This window comes from Amphibalanus amphitrite, unplaced genomic scaffold (genome assembly GCF_019059575.1).
Source record: "Amphibalanus amphitrite isolate SeventyFive unplaced genomic scaffold, NRLGWU_Aamphi_draft 001015F_arrow, whole genome shotgun sequence".
Taxonomy (NCBI): Eukaryota; Metazoa; Arthropoda; class Thecostraca; order Balanomorpha; family Balanidae; genus Amphibalanus; species Amphibalanus amphitrite.
The window spans coordinates 207,553-228,056 of record NW_024882509.1 but is presented as its reverse complement, the minus strand read 5'-3'; the positions used below and the strand labels follow the sequence as shown (position 1 = coordinate 228,056).

Below are 20,504 nucleotides of genomic sequence, written 5' to 3'. Positions count from 1 at the left end.
TTGCCACCCTTTTTAGAAACAGTACCAACAAAAACCTTATTTACTATACTTTTTGTGTACCCCCAATCTCAATGATCTGTATCCGCCTATGATTTTTGAAAATGCATATTTTTAGGATCCATGTGAATTCCTGGTTCATTCTCTATCGATCGGCAAAAGTTGCGTTAAGATTGGTTCAGAAACCTGGCCGTGATAAACAGTCTAAAATGTATCTGCAATTTGCCCTTTTTTACCCCCCTCTACCCCCCTATTGACATTTTTTAATTTTATTTTTTTTTAGAAATGTAGATCTCGTTGAGCCAAATCGAATGCCGTTTGAATTTTGAAAATCGGCCCGTTAGATCTCAAGATATCAAGGGGGGGTCGTAAACAGCCCCCCCCTGCCACTAATATGGGGTAGCCAGGAGCCTGCCACTAATAGGGCATTTTAACGGGAAACAGCGGGGTCTTTCGATTTGGCTGAAAATCGGTATACAGGGCCTCCTCGATGCGCTGATTCCGAAAATGTACCTCTTTGGGGTGGTATTTTGCACCGTTAACGAGTTAACGGCCATTTAACATTTTAACGGGAAACGGCGGGGTCTTTCGATTTGGCTGAAAATCGGTATGCAGGGCCTCCTCGATGCGCTGATTCCGAAAATGTGCCTCTTTGGGGTGGTATTTTGCACCGTTAACGAGTTAACGGCCATTTAACATTTTAACGGGAAACGGCAGGGTCTTTCGATTTGGCTGAAAATCGGTATACAGGGCCTCCTCGATGCGCTGATTCCGAAAATGTGCGTCTTTGGGGTGGTATTTTGCACCGTTAACGAGTTAACGGCCATTTAACATTTTAACGGGAAACGGCGGGGTCTATCGATTTGGCTGAAAATCGGTATACAGGGCCTCCTCGATGCGCTGATTCCGAAAATGTACCTCTTTGGGGTGGTATTTTGCACCGGTAACGAGTTAACGGCCAGTTAACATTTTAACGGGAAACGGCGGGGTCTTTCGATTTGGCTGAAAATCGGTATACAGGGCCTCCTCGATGCGCTGATTCCGAAAATGTACCTCTTTGGGGTGGTATTTTGCACCGTTAACGAGTTAACGGCCAGTTAACATTTTAACGGGAAACAGCGGGGTCTTTCGATTTGGCTGAAAATCGGTATACAGGGCCTCCTCGATGCGCTGATTCCGAAAATGTACCTCTTTGGGGTGGTATTTTGCACCGTTAACGAGTTAACGGCCATTTAACATTTTAACGGGAAACGGCGGGGTCTTTCGATTTGGCTGAAAATCGGTGTACAGGGCCTTCTAGATGCGCTGATTCCTAAAATGTACCTCTTTGAGGTGGTATTTTGCACCGTTAACGAGTTAACGGCCAATAAACATTTTAACGGGAAACGGCGGGGTCTTTCGATTTGGCTGAAAATCAGTATACTGGGCCTCCTCGATGCGCTGATTACGAAAATGTACCTCTTTAGGGTGGTATTTTGCACCGTTAACGAGTTAACGACCAAATAACATTTGAACGGGAAACGGCGCGGTCTTTCGATTTCGCTGAAAATCGGTATACAGGGCCTCCTCGATGCGCTGATTTCGAAAATGTACCTCTTTGGGGTGGTATTTTGAACCGTTAACGAGTTAACGAACCGTTAACATTTCAGCAGCATATATCGATTTCAGCAGCAAATTTTCGGGGTCTTTCGATTTGGCTGAAAATCGGTATACAGTGCCTCCTCGATGCGCTGATTCGGAAAATGCACCTTTTTAGGGTGGTATTTTGCACCGTTAACGAGTTAACGGCCATTTAACATTTTAACGGGAAACGGCGGGGTCTATCGATTTGGCTGAAAATCGGTATACAGGGCCTCCTCGATGCGCTTATTTCGAAAATGTACCTGTATGTAAACGGCGGGGTCTATGTTAATTGGTCGTTAACTCGTTAACGGTGCAAAATACCACCCCAAAGAGGTACATTTTCGGAATCAGCGCATCGAGAAGGCCCTGGACACCGATTTTCAGCCAAATCGAAAGACCTCGCTTTTTCCCGTTAAAATGTTAACTGGCCGTTAACTCGTTAACGGTGCAAAATACCAACCCAAAGAGGTACATTTTCGGAATCAACGCAACGAGGAGGCCCTGTATACCGATTTTCAGCCAAATCGAAAGACCCCGCTGTTTCTCGTTAAAATGTTAATTGGTCGTTAACTCGTTAACGGTGCAAAATACCACCCCAAAGAGGTACATTTTCGGAATCAGCGCATCAAGGAGGCCCTGTATACCGATTTATAGCCAAATCGAAAGACCCCGCCGTTTCCGTTAAAATGTTAATTGGTCGTTAACTCGTTAACGGTGCAAAATACCACCCCAAAGATGTACATTTTCGGAATCAGCGCATCGAGGAGGCCCTGTATACCGATTTTCAGCCTAATCGAAAGACCCCGCCGTTTCCCGTTAAAATGTTAATTGGTCGTTAACTCGTTAACGGTGCAAAATACCACCCCAAAGAGGTACATTTTCGGAATCAGCGCATCGAGGAGACCCTGTACACCGATTTTAAGCCAAATCGAAAGACCCCGAGAATTTGCTGCTGAAATCGATATATGCTGCTGAAATGTTAACGGATCGTTAACTCGTAAACGATGCAAAATACCACCTCAAAGAGGCACATTTTCGAAATCAGCGCATCGAGAAGGCCCTGTATACTGATTTTCAGCCAAATCGAAAGACCCGCCGTTTCCCGTTAAAATGTTAATTGGTCGTTAACTCGTTAACGGTGCAAAATACCACCCCAAAGAGGTACATTTTCGGAATCAGCGCATCGAGAAGGCCCTGGACACTGATTTTCAGCCAAATCGAAAGACCCCGCTGTTTCCCGTTAAAATGTTAACTGGCCGTTAACTCGTTAACGGTGCAAAATACCACCCAAAAGAGGTACATTTTCGGAATCAGCGCATCGAGGAGGCCCTGTATACCGATTTTCAGCCAAATCGAAAGAACCCGCTGTTTCCCGTTAAAATGTTAATTGGTCGTTAACTCGTTAACGGTGCAAAATACCCCCTCAAAGAGGAACATTTTCGGAATCAGCGCATCAAGGAGGCCCTGTATACCGATTTTTAGCCAAATCGAAAGACCCCGCCGTTTCCCGTTAAAATGTTAATTGGTCGTTAACTCGTTAACGGTGCAAAATACCACCCCAAAGAGGTACATTTTCGGAATCAGCGCATCGAGGAGGCCCTGTATACCGATTTTCAGCCAAATCGAAAGACCCCGCCGTTTCCCGTTAAAATGTTAATTGGTCGTTAACTCGTTAACGGTGCAAAATACCACCCCAAAGAGGCACATTTTCGGAATCAGCGCATCAAGGAGACCCTGTACACCGATTTTAAGCCAAATCGAAAGACCCCGAAAATTTGCTGCTGAAATCGATATATGCTGCTGAAATGTTAACGGATCGTTAACTCGTTAACGATGCAAAATACCACCTCAAAGAGGCACATTTTCGAAATCAGCGCATCGAGAAGGCCCTGTATACTGATTTTCAGCCAAATCGAAAGACCCCGCCGTTTCCCGTTAAAATGTTAATTGGTCGTTAACTCGTTAACGGTGCAAAATACCACCCCAAAGAGGTACATTTTCGGAATCAGCGCATCGAGGAGGCCCTGTATACCAATTTTCAGCCAAATCGGAAGACCCCGCTGTTTCCCGTTAAAATGTTAATTGGTCGTTAACTCGTTAACGGTGCAAAATACCACCCCAAAGAGGTACATTTTCGGAATCAGCGCATCGAGGAGGTCCTGTATACCGATTTTCAGCCAAATCGAAAGACCCCGAAATATGCTGCTGTGAGGCTGATATTCGTTGCTGCTGAATTGATAGACGTGTGTTACGTTCGGAGAGGGACATTCCATGCCGCCAATTTCAAGGATCGCCGCTACTGCGCCAAGTTGAGTTCGTGGGATTTTGTTTGGGTTATTTCCGTTATTTGGTTATTTGGAACGCCACATCTATGGCAAGATGTAATAAGAATGAAGCTCTTGAAGAAAGAACAACTAAGAAAAATCACAATTATTTTCAAAAAGTTCCATCTGTACTGTGCCCCCCCCCCACCCCCACCCCAAACACACACAACACAACACTTCAAATTATCGTTTTCATTGCTTCAGAGGACAATCACACAACTGAGTAAGCATTATCAATTGTTGGATTTGCAATAAAACTGATCAGGGTGGAAACAAACGCAAGAAATATCCATTTATATTCAATAATATACTCACTCGAGCATACCGATGGGCGCCGCCATCTTCACGGGAACGACGCGTGAGATGCTTTTTAGATTCCGCGCTTTCCGCGTCCGTTCCGCGGAACTTTCCCCGGGATACTCTCCGAACGGCACATTCGGCGGAAATTTCATGCCGGCGTGGAATATTCCCCGGGAATCTGCCTCCCCGAACGCACCCTAAATGGGAATAAACGTCAGTGGATATTCTATCACTGTATATAAAAAATAATTAGGTCCTGTTGCTGTTAAAATTACCCATAGAATTAAAACTAATGGGATAAAGGCTGTGGGATCGTTTTTGACGGATAGACGTGTTGAAGCCTAGTCACAACTCGCAGTCAAGGTCAAGGTAAGACTGCCCACTGCACTAGCCACAATCAATCCTGATTCTGGGGTGGGGACCGCCATACCATCATCTGTTTCACCCTGGGCTGCAAGCTGAAAGCGAGGCCAGCTCATCCAACTAAAAGTTTATATACTGTTTTGTCAAAAAGAATCTTGAGACTTGAGTGAGGCAACACAGAGTTACCGAAGCACACCAGCTAGGGTGACAAATCTGGACCAGACCACAATGAGGCTGGAAATCCAGACCAGTGTGTATTAAGCAAGACCTATAATATGACCACAGCTTAGAAAGCTTGAAACTTGAAACTTCTTCATCTTGAAAACTGCAATTAAAGATATGCCAAAAAGATGAAAATAATATTAAATATATCCCTCATACCTGCCAAATCCCATTGAATCTCCCATCATACATAACTTTATGTTTTGATGCACTGGCACAGCAGTTCAACAGTCAACTTCAACACAGTGCTTTTATCACCCTTAGGCCCACACTGGCCAGAGGCGGATCCAGCTCAGAGTTTTTGGGAGGGGGCAAACCATAGAAATTTATCGATTCTTTCCATGCATCGTCCATAGGCGTAATGTTAAAATTATGCCGTTTGGGGGGGCAAATGCCCATTTTGCCCCCCTGGATCCGCCACTGACACCGGCCGGCGGCCACTGCTCCATACAGTCTGCACTGTATGGAGTGGTGTGGGCCTAAGCCACTGTGATTGTGATCAATATTGTAATAGCCACTGTGATGTTGTATTTTGTAAATATGCATCAGTCTGCTTATCAGCTGTTTATTGGTAATAATTGGTTTGTTGCTATGTTTCACAGCCTTGAACAGGAGCAAAACTGTTCTAACATCTCATTATTTCATCCTACAATTGTAGATGCCAAAAAATGATATAAATACTTCTAATATTTGCCTCTATCGCTCCCTTTCTCTTCCCTGCAGGTTACGCCATGGACCAGGATGACGATCTGCCAGCAGAGGCGGCGGCGGTGGTGGTCCCGGGACCGTCCGCCGGTCCCGGGAGTGTCGGCCTCCCGTCTCCCGCGGCCGCGCCGGCGGCCCCCCACCGACCGGTGATGGGGATCCCGCCGGACCTGGACCACGGCGGCGACCACGAGCGGTGCACCATGTTCGAGCCGGCGCTGTACATCCAGCGCTACACCACCGTCTGCCGGCTGCTGGCCGACGTGCAGCGCTTCGGCGTCGTCAGGAAGGTGAGTGGGAGGTCCGTGTTGTCAGCAGGGCAGCTGACAGAGGGATGTTGTTACGGGTGCTGCCTGGGTCGATCATGCTAGCAACCGAATTTGTAGACATGGCAATGATCTTGAAATTAATATACTCGAATTCCATGCATGGATGCCTTTTGCCTAATTTGGTCATAGATATCTTCGTTGAGGGTATCGGAACGTAGCGTGACGTAATAGGACTTGCGATGACGTGACGCGGTCCGACACGCCCCGTTGACATCTGACGTAAATACTGATATCAGGGTGCCCTTTTCAGGTGCTGGATATGGGCTGTTCCGAGATGTCATTTCTCCAGTTCCTGAAAAGTATTCCAACACTGAGTGACATATGTCTGCTGGATATTTCAGAGGTGAGTTCACGGACCTGCCATCGTCATTCTTGACAATGGCTAAGATAATAGCACATCATCTTCATGCTTTCATTCATTGCTTTCATCTTCAGCATTGCCTGTCGATACTAGCCCGACCCCGCAGTCTCCCCGTAACCCGCTAACCCCTCTCCTCAGGAGACGCTGCGCCGCCACCTGCACCGTGCCAGCCCGGGCGCCAGGGACCGTCTCGAGCGGCGGCTGCAGCCGCTGCGCGTGCGCGTCTTCTGCGGAGACGTGACGCGGCCCGATACCCGCCTCCTGGGCTGTGACGCCGTCACCGGCATCGAAGTGTGAGTGGCTTTTTGTGTCTGGTATTGTTCGAATTACTTATAAAATTCAGTGCGGAATACCAAAGAAAAGGAAAAAATGCATACAAACTGCAGCTAGCGCAGTGTACGCATTTTCAGTGATTTTGGCTACGTCTTACCAACACTGACCATGACCCCAGGCCAGGTCACGAGTCCATGTCAAAACCACGCCCGGACAGGGACTCGAACCCTGGACCGTTAGGTTAAGAGCCTAACGCTCTACCAACTGAGCTACCCGGGCTTCGATCTTAGCGGGTTCAAAAATTTTCGGCGTGGGACAGACTACAGAGGCCCAGTGCGCCCCTTTCTTCTTTTTGCCTACTGCCGAAAAATGTTTGTCAAGTCCCATCATCCCATGGTGTCACGACATCAGCACTTACTACAGCTCACCAAAGACTGAATCTTGGGGTCTGTTTAGTACGTCACCGGCCCCGCACCGGACACCGGTCACCCGAATCTTATCTCTCTTGTCGATTCAGACTGGGGAAGCATTTTAGCAGCTATAGGCAGCACACAGCAGACTGCAGCTGTTTTTTTTTTCGAAAATAACCCTCAGGTTGACCTTTGACAGCTGTCCTGCCTGCTGACATGTTTCGGTATCTATGACCGTGCATGTTTCGTATGTTTCGTTTCTGTCAGGATTGAGCACCTGGAGTCGCCGGTGCTGCGCGCGCTGCCTGCCGCCCTGTTCGGGTTCCTGCGGCCCCGTCTGGTGGTCCTAACCACCCCTAACGCCGAGTTCAACGAGCTCTTCCCCGGGTTCACCGGCATGCGCCACTGGGACCACAAGTTCGAGTGGACCCGGGCCGAGTTCCAGCTGTGGTGAGTCCAAGGGGGTCCGGCACCAGCATCATTATGAAATGCTGTAAGATGCCTGCGTTGAAAAATATACGCAGTCGGTTGCCAGAGTGAATTAGGCTATCGAACGTTTTATCGATGACTGATGACCGCCATGTCATTTTTCAATGCGACCGGAAGGTTGGACGCTTATATTTCAGGCTCGCATCACCTAATCCCTCCCATGCCAGCGGCACGCTGTATGCCCTCTCACCTCTCATTATCCCCGCAGGTGCGCCGGCGTGGTATCCCAGTACCCCGAGTACGAGGTGTCGTTTGACGGCATCGGCCCGCCGCCGGCCGGCTCCGAGCGCCTGGGCTGCTGCTCCCAGATGGCTGTCTTCCACCGCCGGGACGAACCCGCCGCCCCCGCCGCCGCCGCCGGGACCGGCGAGCAGCAGCCGCACCAGCTGCTCTCCGACCATCAGTTCCCCTTCGAGAGCCGCGAGGACCGCCTGTACAACGACGTGCTGTACCACGCGCGCCAGATCGGGTACGGTCGGGTGGAGGCGGCGGCGGGGCCGCGCCGCGAGGAGCTGGTGCCACTGGCCATGATCGCCGACATGCCGTCGGTGTCGGCGGCCGGCGCCTCGCTGGACGAGCTGGTGGGTCTGCTGAGCGCGCGCGGTGAGCCGGTGGTGGTGCACGGCGGCCGGCCGCACGTGGTGTACCGGCCGCCGGCAGACGGCAGTGACAGTGAGGACGAGCTGGCCGGCGGCGACCTGCGGCCGGCTGAGCCCGCCGTGGGCCGCCAGCCGGCCGCCGGAGCCGACAGCGCCGCCGGCGACGCCAGCTACCACGACGACTGGGACAACGAGCCCAACTGGGAGCAGGAGATCATGGACAGGTGAGAATTGGGGACTGGGAGTGGTGGGACGAGTGGGACGGGGCCGATGGGAGGGCTGGGAGAGCAGTGAGGGGGGTGTGGGTGCTGGGATTGATTTATCGATTGGTTGGGAGGGGGAACGAGTGGGGTGGGTGGCTGTTGCATGTCGTGACAGACGTGCATTGCCTGAAGTAGTGGTGCAGCTTGGTTTGGAGCCCGGATAGCTCAGTTGGTAGAGCGTTAGGCTTTTAACCTAACGGTCCAGGGTTCGAGTCCCTGTTCGGGCGAGGTTTTAAGGCGCTTTGCCACATTCCGGGATTCCTGTCGGTCGAAGGTCATGCGCCGCACCAACCGGCGCTGTCCTGGGGCCGTTCTCGTGTGCACCGGGTTTTGCTAACGCCCCGCCGCGTGTGACTGCAAGAAGTGGATGCATTCAGGATGCTGGAAACGACCATTCAGTTCGTCTAGACGGTCGGGTTTCGTTTGCCACTCATTTGTGGACCTTAGTCCCTGCTTTTTTTGACGTGGCTTGGTCAGTGTCTGTCTTAGTACATGAGTCTGTCCGGTTAAGCATCTGATTTATCTCGGCGGCGAAGCAAATATTCAGCATACTCCATATCGCACCTCAGCCATCACTCCATATCGCACCTAACCTACCCATATTTAACCCTGCATCCTCTCAAACGCCGAGTCTTTCCACTGCGCCACTCTGTCAGCCCGGTCACCGATAGTGTGTCTTACAGCCGCTCGTGGGACTCTCAGTGACTGTGTTAGGTTGTGTTAGGTGGAGCTCTCACTGAATTTGCCTTACACCCGCCCGGGGAGCGTGTCTTACAGCCGCTCGTGGGACTCTCACGCAGGCTGCGACTGGGACGGCCGCCCCGACCCCGTCCAGGGGTGGTCTGAGCCCTCCGAGACGGACGCCGTCGACCATCCGCCGGCCGCCGGCGCTCCTCAGACACCAGGTAGGCGGCAACTCCGCTGGGTGGGTGATCGGGATTATGCGTGCTTGTGTGTAGCTGCAACTATGAGCATTTTGGAAGGCCCTTTTGGTGTGTGAATATGCTAGTGCAACCGACTATTTTCCATAGATATTTGTTATTTTGCGAAGTTGTTAACAAATTTCATCTATCTCCCTTTGAGATGGGATTGTCGCGATGAGACAGGTCACCCGCCACCCAGTCGCCGTTAAGGACATGCCGAGGTGTCTTGATGAGGAATCACCCTAGATGAACAGTTTGGATGCGGGTGGGCTGGTCCTTGGATGCATAGGACGGATGGAATCGTTGCTTTTTAGTTCCTTGCTGATGGCTGTCAATCTTTTTTTTCTGTTTGTTCTGTACTGTCTTTCATCTCGTACTCGTGTTCCAGGTTCCGTCCGACGTCTCCACGCTGCCCTGCCGGCGTACCGTCTGATGTTGGACTTGCTCCGCGCCTGCTTCCCCGGCTGCTGGGGCGCCTCGCTGGCCGCCGCGCTGCTGCCATCTATTGTCGCCGAACTGAACTACAGGTGACGCGCCGCGCCGCCGCTGCCGTCTGCAGCTGAGTTCTGTGGACACCGACCCGGGGTAGGCCGGTGTGCCGATTGTATAGATATATGCCTTGCGTTTGGCTGTGACATGATTGGGAAATGTCAGGTATTGAAGAGGGCATCGAACAACGCAACGAGCTTACCTTTGCTGCACGGCAGGACTGGACTATCCTTGTTTTTGCTGCTGAGCTGCGCGAAATCACACGAAGATGAAGTATCACTTAAACGATTTGCCCCACTGCTGCACTGTTTTATGTAATGTGTAGTTCCGCTGAAACCGTCTCAGTGTCGGGTTTCACTGCACCCGAGTGTAGGCTGTGTGCTGTGTTTTTATTGTAACCGCTGTGAGGGCAAAGAGCATCATGATCATGTGATATCCATCGTAGGTGCACACACTTCATACCTATGTGAATGTTCATTGTGCTCCTAGTAAATTGTTGCACTGCCATTTTTGTTCTTGAATATTTATAAGCACATCTGTTCTTAAGCATTGCTGAGTCCAGGTTGAGACTTTCCTTATGATCAAGCTCACTGTTAGCGCCTTTGTTTTAACCGTCCGCGACCAAAATCGTTTCATTCCACTTGCGCGAGCCATCTTGATGAGCACTGAGCACTGCTGTTCGGGTATTGAGGTACGGGTGGGCCGCCAGCTTTCAGTGTGCCGCGCTGAATCGGGCCGCAATAAACAACTTTTATTTCTGAATTCTACTTCTTTTAAGGATTGCCTTCGAAAGGGGTTCAACAGAGTTGGTAAAACTATCTTCGTACCAGCAACAATCAAGCCCTGATGAAAGTCTTCCCTGACATCTTCCATGCTGCGCATGGGCGCTGATATTTCTGCGCTACCTTAGCATTTCGTTTAGTAGCACTCACTTATGGGAGATCTGTTGCGCCGGGTATGGCGCCACAACTTGCTCTCCTTCCGAAACAAACCTTATTGCATGCGTTGTATCGCTACTGTCGCTTACTCCGCTCCTGAGATTCTGGGATGGTTTTACGGTCCATTGCCTCAGTAGCTAATAGCCTTTATCGTCGCTTGTTTGTCCTCAAGTGACGCTATTCAGTTTTGAAACTGCTGCTCGGTATATCGGTCGTGATAATCCAATGATCCAACCGAGAGTTGAGCTGGAGTGGGACCTAAGAAGCATCATTTGTCGAGTGTGGGTGGTGCCTTTCCGCGTCTTGTCGGGCCAATGTGAATGCCGTTTTTTGTTGTTGTCGTTTTTCAACGTTACTGAAAAGGGCATAGTTCAGATTCGCACATCGTTTGCCGATTTTATGGCTCTCGCTATTCTCCTTACGCTTTATTATTATTGGTGATTACAGTGGATGCAGCTGCTTTTTCAGTTTCATCTTTCTAAACTCTGAACAAAGCTACCGAATGGGAGCATTCATAAGAACTGCTCTTTCAACGTGTTAATTGTGCTCCCTTTGTGTGCCAAAGGCGTGAATATCCCATCTCTCCGTGTCATCCTGCCTCGCAGCGCGGCGGTGGCGTCTGGCGCACTCAGTGTCGCCCCGCCAGACTGACTCGCTAATCGGACAGTGGCCAGGTGGTGCGTCAGTGGCCACGGCCCGGCGCGTGCCGGATTAACGGCGCCCGGCGGCTCTCGGCTGGCACCGTGCGATATTCTCTAAAGTTGGGGGATTTCACGCGCCGACGGGCTATCATAAATCTCTCGGCGGCTTCTATTAAAAGTGCCCAAATTAATCCAGTCCTCTGGACGGCTCGGCAGACATAAAAAATGGCCGTGCCGCGTGCGTTGTCCGCCGCTGCATCCTTTCCTTCCGGCCGTAGGCAGCGCCAATAGAATCTTTTCTCGCCGGAAGTAATCAGAATCCGCTTTGAGAGATTCGATTTATATTAGCGGATTACGGCACCGATCGAATGCGATTAGTTGCCGTCGAAATTAAATTGGGTTCCTGTATCACTCAATATCGCATTTCGCTGGATCCGAGCCGGCTGCTCTAAGTTCAGTTAACCCACGAGCCGCTGGGGGGGGGGGGGGCATAAAGTTGCCCCCCCTTTACGTTTTGTTAAATATCTCCAAAACCTGATGAGCTACGAAAGTGAAACTTGGCATAGCTTCAAATGAATACCTAGGCAATGTTTGAGGAAAGTTTGGTGGTTGTAGCACCTAAGATGACGTCACAGTGACGTCATAAAGTTTTGTCGTTTTCCGATATGGACCGTTTCTGATGACGTTGAGCATGAAACTCAACTGTAAATGAACTAGACAGCACCTGCTATCATCCTAATACATCTAACTACACTTCCATCTAGTTTCTGACCAATAATCGACCCTTTATATTCGGTCCCATATATCTGATGTATCGTGAGGAATATGAGAGTCGCAAATCTATAATGTCACTTATGACGTCACTGTGACGTCATTTCAAATGGGATCAACACCAAATTTGGGCACAACCTCGGCTAGGTATTCAGGAAGATGTGTGCAAAGTTTCGCTTCTCTATCTCTTCGCGTTGCGACGATATCGTCGCAGAAGTAAAGGGGGGGCAACTATATGCCCCCCCCCCCCAGCGGCCGGCGGGTGGCGCGGAGGCCCAGCGGCCGCCGGGTTAATAAGCGCCGCGGAGAGAGTGCGATTGGCGAGCATTCATTGCTGAACTGTGACATCTGTCCGGAGCATGTTACATGAGCCGTTACTGAGTGGCGGCCCGCCTGCGGCCGATGGGACCGGCCGAGGTCGGAATGCCTGCACTTCAACCACTTTGGAGAGTGCTGATCTGGATGCGGGCTGAAATGAAGACAGGCAAGCGATGGTGTGCTCGAGAAATCGAATGCATTGTGTGCTGATCGGCGAATTATATACGCATGCTCGCTGAGTCCTCACTGAGGAAAGCATTACATTTATTTTCTAGTGTTAAGTCGCTTAACGGGTTATTTTGGACTTAACACATTTACTGTCTCATCTTTGACCTCTGTTGGTAAAGAGCTGGTAAGAGCTGGTAACTGGTAAGCTGGTAACAAAGAGCTGGTAACAGTAGTCCCTGGCTGTCCGTGTAATACATACAGAACATATATTCTCCGTGTCCCGAGCTGCCGTTTCGGTGAGGACAGGACAGTCACACACCACAGCTCCATAAATAGTGGCCCGCTGACGGCGGCTCGGTGCCTGCAGCCGGCGGTCTATGTTCACACGCTCAGAGACCGGCCCAGGTGGGGCGGCGGCCGGCCCGGAGCGATCCCTCCAAAGCGGCCGGCATTCAGTCGCCGAGGTCAGCGGCCGATGGCGCAGAAAGGGGCACCGACAGCCCAACGACCACGGACGCCGGAGTCAATGGCATAGTGTCCGTTCAGCGCCCGGAATGGGGCGGCGCCGGCGCGCGGTTCGCGCTCTCGTGAGCGTCGAGCGGGCGGCGATCCGGTGTCCAGTCAATGGTCAGCCGTTTAGACGAGCAGGGTTAACACGAGGGCACGTGGGAGTGCAGCATGAAACCAACAATAACGAGAACATATCACTGCCATAGCTCTCTCGGCGAGTGTCTACTGCACGTCATAATGCCCCGTAAAGTACCCCCACAAAAGTCTCGGCGGCGGCCGGCCGCTCGCAGAGGGGCGTGTGATGGAGGATCGGTCCGAACGGCCGTGCCTGGTGACCTCAGATGGTGTGTAAGACCCCGGCGGCTACACGGCTCCACCCCTGGTCACGGAACCCCCGCCGGGGGCCCCTCACACCCTCCCCCGAACCCACACAATCGTAACTTACAAATTAACATCGGCGGGGGTAATTAAACACCCACCCGCCGGGCCGCCCAGGTAAACCAGAGCATTAGCTTTAATGAGACGGGACATAAATCGGGTTCGGTCCCGGTCGTAAGGACAGCCTTTATTGAGCTGCGGAGCTGCCGGGCATGATTGGGAATGGGAGAGCCGATATGACTAATTCAGTTACTCACACTTTCGGTCGTCAGACGAGGTGCATGCGGCGTCTGCAGTAGAGGCGATGATTCTTAGACAGAGTTATTGTGTTCCTGCAGCGTCGGGCTTCTCTGAATGGAAGCCGATAAAAATCCCAGGTACTTCGGCTAGTCCTGAAAGCTCGATCAAACACAACACATAAGGAATCCCACCATCAATTCTTCTACACATTGACTGTTAACCTTAATCCTCTATCATCATTCATTCAACTATAGTAAACGAATGGCTCGCCCTCACGGCCTGGAGCTAGCACGGCTCACGCCCAGATTCATATCCTCATCACGGCCTCTGCTCACCGAAACTCCATCTCTCCTTTCGTACGCGACCCCTCGCTTTGATCTACTTGATCTAGCGGCCGGGCGCCTCGACTCCCGCGCCCGGGCGGCCAATTTCGGGGCCCAAAGTGGATAAGATGGTTGACAATCGCGGGCGCTGATGCGCCGGGAGCGGCACAAAGCGGCGGATAATTGCCGCTATCAGCTGCGGGCGTCTGCATATGATCGCTCCCCCGCCGCCGGCGGCCGCACACAAAGGTAGGCGCCACTTATACTGTTGTGGCAAACGGCGCCGGGCGCGCTGCCGCTGCCGCGCTGCCGTCTGAAGTGGCGATCTGGCCACTCAGATCTGGGGACTCGGATCTGGCCACTCATCTGACCCCGGGAAGACGGAGAGACGGTGGGAGAAGTGGGGGAATAGTGGAGGAAGTAGAGAGAGGATTACGGGCATGAATTCGGGGTCTGTGGTTCAGAAGGCGATGTTAAAAGGAGAGACGGAGGACAGACAGATTGAAGGAGAGAAAAAATACTCTCCTTCAATGCCTGATGCTTGCCGAATGATGCTTGACCGTTCGGCAAGCATCAGGCCATCATGCTTACACGGACACACCATCCTTAGGCCATCATGCATCATATCCTGGCCAAGGCTGTTAAACGCCGTTTTAATGGGACGAGCTCGCATAATTTTACCTATGTTTATAACTGTGCATCACCGTTCTCATAATTACAAATTTCTCTGAACAAAACAAACGATCTCGTATGTGAATGATCAATAACCGCATGTAGTTAACGATGTTGACAAATGACGATATCCACTCCCACTACCCAGGGAAGTTTGCCAACTTCGTGCTTACCTTCTCCCTCTACCCATAAGAAGTGCTGGAGACGGCAGAAGCGCCGCGGTGACGGCAACCGCGGCAGCAGCGATCTCAGTGGCACCAATCGCCGAATGACATGTGCCCCGCGGCTCAATCCGTCACACCGGTGGCGAGTTCTGAGCGACGACTGAGAATAGACCGGCGTGTGACGGATGTCCGGCTGATCCGACAGCCGAGCCGCGCTGAAAATGGCCCCCTTCACAGGCCGGGCACATCTCATTAATCTCGCACAGAGCGAGACGGAGTTACGACGACTTTCATTTGCGTCCACCGTCTGCCGCGGCCCCGTCCATCGTCTGCCGCGGCCCCCGGGGACGGTCACGGTGGCCGTTCACTGAATCAGCGCGCCGCTATGTCGCACCATAGGGGTCATCCCGCGGTGGGTCTAATCACCGCCAGAGACCACAGAATCACCCGCCGAATGGCCCGTCTTCGGGCCACCTTGAGAGGCATGATATTGTCCGAGTCGTTACGTTGATATGCAGTCTTCAGTGGCGGAATATCGGCTTCGGGTAGGAATAAAGGGACTCGACTCCCCTTATAACGATATGCTATAGACGTCGCAGCATTTCTCTGTTCACATATCGACATCAAATCTCCTCTGATCGGACTGTCGATATGCCGTGACCGCACCGGCCGCGCTCTGACCGGATCGAGACACGTGACCTGACCTCGATCCCAGCCGCCCGGCCCGGCTACCTCTCCTGTTGTTGTTGTTGTAGTTCCCTCCGTCCCTTAGCGGGACGTAGCCGTCCGGCTCAGGAGCGACCTGTACGCGGTCACTATGGCCGCCATGATGTCGCTGTTCCGGACGTCCTCCTCTCTGGGGTGTATGGATCCCAGCAGTCTGAATCTTGTAGTGATTAGAGCCGGGCAGCGCAGCAGGACGTGCCTTGGGGTGTCTGCCTCCTCCCGGCATACTAAGCAGCGGGCCGCAGGGCAGCTGTGGTCCGAACACTGCTCGCACTGCCGGGAGGGCGCCAGCCCGACTCTGTGACGCCACTGGTTGGAGCTGGACCAGTGGCCTGCTCTCAGTTGGTGGATATCCACCGCGGTCGACCGGTCCTCACCCGATACTGGTGGTGGGAGTCGGCCGCCCATCAGGTCTCTGTACCACCCGGCCGGCCAGGCCTGGGCAGTACGGGCGCGCGCTGACCTGGCTGCGGCGCGGTGGATGGTGCGGACGTCCACCATGGTGTCCTCCTGGTCGAGGGCGCCGGCCTCTCCCGCGAGTCGATCGGCTTCCTCGTTGCCGCCGAGGCCGCAGTGGGATGGCACCCACTGGAGGTGGATTCTGCGGCCACCCGTCGTCAGCCGGCGTAGGGCGTCCCATATCTCGGAGCCGAGCGGGGAGCTCTGGGCCGCTGGCCCCTCTCGGAGCGCCGCTAGTGCGGACTGGGAGTCCGTGCATATGACGACGGGGTCTTCCGTATGCGCGGGGTGTTCCAGCAGGTGGTTGAGAGCCGCCCGCAGGGCGACCATCTCGGCCCGGTAGCTGGAGCAGATGCGGCCGGCCGGTGTGCGGATCTCCGCCGTCTCGTCGTCCGGCCACACGATGAGGGCGCCGGCGCCTCCGTTTGTGACCCCCTCCGTGGCGGAACCTTCTGTCCAGACCCACGTGGCACATTGTGGGAGACCCGCAAGGTGGTGTGACGCGGCGTCTCTTCGTTGTTCGTCGGTTGCTGACGGTGGTAGTGCAGCACCGACGTCGAGGCAGAAGCTGACTGGTGGGGGCGGCTCCCATGGCGCGGCTGGTCGGGGGAGTAGAGGCTCGATCGAGATCGGCGGTGTGATGCCCGCCTCCCTCCAGGCCTCCTCGCCGACTCCACGCCAGCCGGACACTGTGCTGAGGCGGGATCGAACCTCTCGGTCCGCGACGGTACGGAGCGGGTCGTCCTCCGGCAGGGCGCGCGCCTTGGCCAGCAGACGCGCCGCTAAGGCCGTGCGGCGCTCAGCCACCGGGGCGAGTCCCGCCTCCGCCATCAGGCCATGTGCCGGGGTGGACCGGGGGCATCCGGTCACCACTCTGGCGGCCGCGCGCATCTCCACCTCTAGGAGACCGAGGTGGGTTGGCGATGTTGCCGGGAGCCACGCTGCTGCGGCGTGTTCTAGGGCTCCTCGAACGTAGCCGGAGGCCACGACGCGAAGCTGCTGCTCTTGAAGGTCCCATTCCCGACCGGTCAGCTTCTTCAGATGGGCAGTCCTTGGGCGGACTCTCTGTCTCAGGCTGCGGCAGTGGGGGCCGAAGTGAAGTAGCCGGTCCAGGGTGACTCCCAGCAGCTTCAGCTGATCGCCCGCAGTTACGGTTTCCCCTGCCACCTTCACGGAGCAGTTAGCCGCATCACGGGGCCACTGGGACAGGACTAGAGCCTGTGTCTTCTGGCCGGCCACCGTCATCTTGTTGGCTTGGGCCCACTGCGCGAGGGTGTCCGCAGCCTGCTGCGCTCGTTGCCGGGCGACCTGCCCGGCAACGAGCGCAGCAGGCTGCGGACTTCCTCGCCTGCTGCGCTCGTTGCCTCTACCTCTCCCCGTGGGAGAGACTGTGACCGGCCTAAAAAGCCCTGAACACCTCACATACCCGGCGGACCGACCGTTCCCCGAGCGTGTCCGGCCGGTGGGAGCCGACCCTGAGGAATCCGCCGCGCCCGGCGCCGGCTAATGAGACCTCAGATACTGCCGACTCGTGACCGCAATGTCGGACCGGTGTGAGAAACACGACAGCCGCCGCCGGTCTCTGGCGATTGGAACGGCCTGCCAACTGCGCGATATTCGTCCGAGCTCGTCGAACAAGCTGTTCCGCCAGCAGCTGCAAAAGCAATGAGACAGCCAATAAGCGTTCGGTTGATGGCTGGTCCTCCGAGCCAGCCAGCTATAGTCGCGGGAAAGTGGTGGGATTGCGTATGCTGAATTCCAATGGTGAATGGCCGAAGCGTGAAGGCGGCAAATGAGGCGGGGATATTGAGGGGTCATCTGACCTGACCCCGGCCCCGCCCCCCGCTCTCGCGCGCCGCGCTGTGGTGACAGGGACCTTCGTAGAGGCGGATCTTGACTAATGATGGGCTCCATTCCCCCGTTTATCTTCAGCCCAGGTGAAAGAGCGCCTCAGGTGTCATCAGCTCGTGATATACCGGCGGATTTCACAGAGAGTCGGCTCAGCTACATCACTGCGCACCTTAGTGGCACAATAACCGTCACCTGACGCAGGTCCCGGGGTAAATGTTGACCGGCGTCAGCTCACAATCCCCCGAGAGACCGGTGTTTGCCGTGCCGGTGTGGCCTGTTGCACACTTTGTCGGCTGCAAGTACAAACGGCGCCGGCCGAGCCATGGTAAACACAGTGTACCGGCAGGTCTCAGCGGGCTACGGACGGACTCGGTGTGGGAAATCGCCAAACGGTAGACGGCTACTGAAGACCCGACCTGAGAAAACGGCTGCTGGGGGCAGACTTCTGAGGAGACGGTCACTCTAGTCAGGCTTTGTATTAGTGAGCGAATAGGAGAGCTGTCGTCTTCACGTTGTGAAGACGATCTCGGGAGATATGGTTAAGCCGATCGCTGTCAGAGCTATATCAGCAGTCAGAGAATGACTGCTGACCGATCGTCGAGCTACGGCATACTTACCGAGAGATGGAACGGATCGTCGTGTCGAGGCTTTGAAGAGCGTTGCGTCTGGCTCGTGATTGGAAGGGGTCAATGAATGGATGAACGATATGTAATCCTCCCCGGAGTCACGGATTGTGTGCACGGAATGCGGAGCTCGTGCGGTCACCAGCCGAGTGATGCCCGTCTGAGTGGGCTGGGCCGTGGGCCGCCCTTTGGGCCTGCGATGTGCATGTGATCTCATCACCGAGTGAGCGCAACCGACTCGCTCCGCTCTAATCCAGCACCCGTCAGCTATTCTGGTGCATTACAAATCACTTATAAAACATTGCTGTTGAATTTAATAACACTGCAATGCTAGCATCACTAACCTTGCAATGTCAGTGACAAAGCTAGGCGCAACATAGCCAAATGTGCATTGACTTCTTACGAGTAAAGTCAAACTTCAAAACGTCATATAGGTGTAACGGTGCTACTGGGCGGCATGGCGGTGCACATGTGCCGTGTGAGTGACGTGTGGCTGTTAAGCGGTGTAATCGTCCGCCTCGGAGGACGACACTGGGTTGGCAGGTGTATCGTCTCCTCTTTAACGCCTGTCTGATTCCCACTCGGCACTGGCTCCGTCGTCGTGCAGTACAAATTTATTTGAGAGGCTTGCAATTTCCTTACAACATATAGTCTTCACTGCTCAGGGAGGAATGGGCTCAATTTGGAGGGAATGGGATTGTCGCCGGCTGAATGGAATTGCTGGCTTTAAGTCCCGGGGCAAGGCCTTCCCGTGTTCCCATTTCGTATCCGTTCGATGCCAAGGGCTCTATCCCATCAGAGAAATAAATGCAATTCGAGCATGAGTGTCTAGCTCCCACTGGTCCTTAATATAACCATTCGTCACTCCCTTTCATCCGCGCACGCACCATTTATTCGATCATGCATACATCTACGAAGAACATTCGGCTAGACAAACCGACCCTCCCGTTTCCATCTAATCCCCCCAGTGGCGCTGAAAATTGCATGGTTATCTCCTGAGGTGAGTTTATACCCTGTTTGGTACTTATGCGCGTATAATGAGGTGTTAACCCCTTTAAGTCCCTGAATTCTAAGCAAATCGGCACTGGGTGTCCTTCTGATCCCATTTACGTTATTACTCTCTTCCGTTGAAGCTACGTTTCTCATGCGCTCCCGGCCACTGCCTGCTCTTCAATCACGTGCACTGCCACAGTGCATACATTTCCATCGACTACCTCTCTCTCGCTCGCGCGCACTGCCACAGTGCGGATAATTTCGCCCAAGCTCAAAGGAAACAACGGTTGTGCGCACCTCTGCCGGTCTGTCGACTCGGTGTTGTGGGTGGTCCGGTTGTGCCTCAGTTGAGCGATAAGTTCCTAAATGATAATACTCTCGGCGGAGCCACTCCGCATAACAACTCTACATTTCCATCGACCACCTCCCTCTCTCGCGCGCGCACTGCCACAGTGCGGATAATTTCGCCCAAGCTCAAAGGAAACAACGGTTGTACGCACCTCTGCCGGTCTGTCGACTCGGTGTTGTGGGTGGTCCGGTTGTGCTTCGGTTGAGGGATAAGTTCCTAAATGATAATACTCTCGGCGGAGCCACTCCGCGAAACTATAACTCTGTGTTTCTACTGAACACCTCGGCGGAGCCACTCCGCGACACTATAACTCGGCAACCTTGCCCTCGTTTATCGCTCTTACACTCTTACATATTAGCCCTAGCCCTTCAAAGTCCGGTCGACACGGACGGCTAGCCGCTCGGTGCCCTTGCTATACTTCATGGGAATACGCAGTAGAATTCATCGAGTCACGGAATACTCATTTCCATCTCGCAGTGATCGACGGCGTCAGCAGAGTCATAACAGGCACAGGGGCCTGGCTCGAACCAGCCTCTTTCCGGCTAGTTGGATCGTCTCGGTCTTTATCCTACTTTGTTGTATGGTTTAGTCCAATCGCGTCGATATACGGTACAATCATTAGGAGCTCAAGATAGAGAATACAGCAAAGCAAGAGAGAGGGAGAGAGAGAGAGAGAGGGGGGAGAGAGAGGGAGAGGAAGAGAGGGAGAG

At 53.5% G+C, this 20,504-nt stretch overlaps 2 protein-coding genes and 2 non-coding genes across 6 annotated transcripts; 2 read left to right on the top strand and 2 right to left on the bottom strand.

Moving 5' to 3' along the window:
* Window positions 1-3,865: 3,865 nt before the first annotated feature.
* On the top strand, window positions 3,866-10,432 carry LOC122369206 (small RNA 2'-O-methyltransferase-like). 3 transcript variants are annotated; one of them, XR_006254372.1, is made up of 8 exons: window positions 3,866-3,928; window positions 5,553-5,824; window positions 6,114-6,206; window positions 6,363-6,517; window positions 7,175-7,357; window positions 7,605-8,219; window positions 9,059-9,163; window positions 9,570-10,432. XR_006254372.1 is itself a non-coding variant. In XM_043343748.1 (8 exons), the coding sequence occupies exons 2-8, from the start codon at window positions 5,561-5,563 to the stop codon at window positions 9,710-9,712; spliced, it is 1,581 nt and encodes a 526-aa protein (XP_043199683.1). In that variant the 5' UTR covers window positions 4,105-4,613; window positions 5,553-5,560; the 3' UTR covers window positions 9,713-10,432. The 3 variants fall into 3 exon arrangements, 1 of the variants encoding a protein (XP_043199683.1); XM_043343748.1 differs by lacking the exon at window positions 3,866-3,928 and adding an exon at window positions 4,105-4,613 and having other exon boundaries at window positions 9,036-9,163; XR_006254373.1 differs by lacking the exon at window positions 3,866-3,928 and adding an exon at window positions 4,431-4,613.
* On the bottom strand, window positions 6,704-6,776 carry Trnak-cuu. The gene has a single exon. It is a non-coding gene; the product is annotated as a tRNA-Lys (tRNA).
* Window positions 8,413-8,485, top strand: Trnak-uuu. The gene has a single exon. It is a non-coding gene; the product is annotated as a tRNA-Lys (tRNA).
* A 5,129-nt stretch (window positions 10,433-15,561) lies between the features above and the next one.
* Window positions 15,562-17,223, bottom strand: LOC122369202. Its single transcript, XM_043343738.1, has one exon. It carries the CDS (start codon window positions 17,221-17,223, stop codon window positions 15,562-15,564), a length of 1,662 nt encoding a protein of 553 aa, XP_043199673.1.
* Between the last annotated feature and the right edge of the window lie 3,281 nt (window positions 17,224-20,504).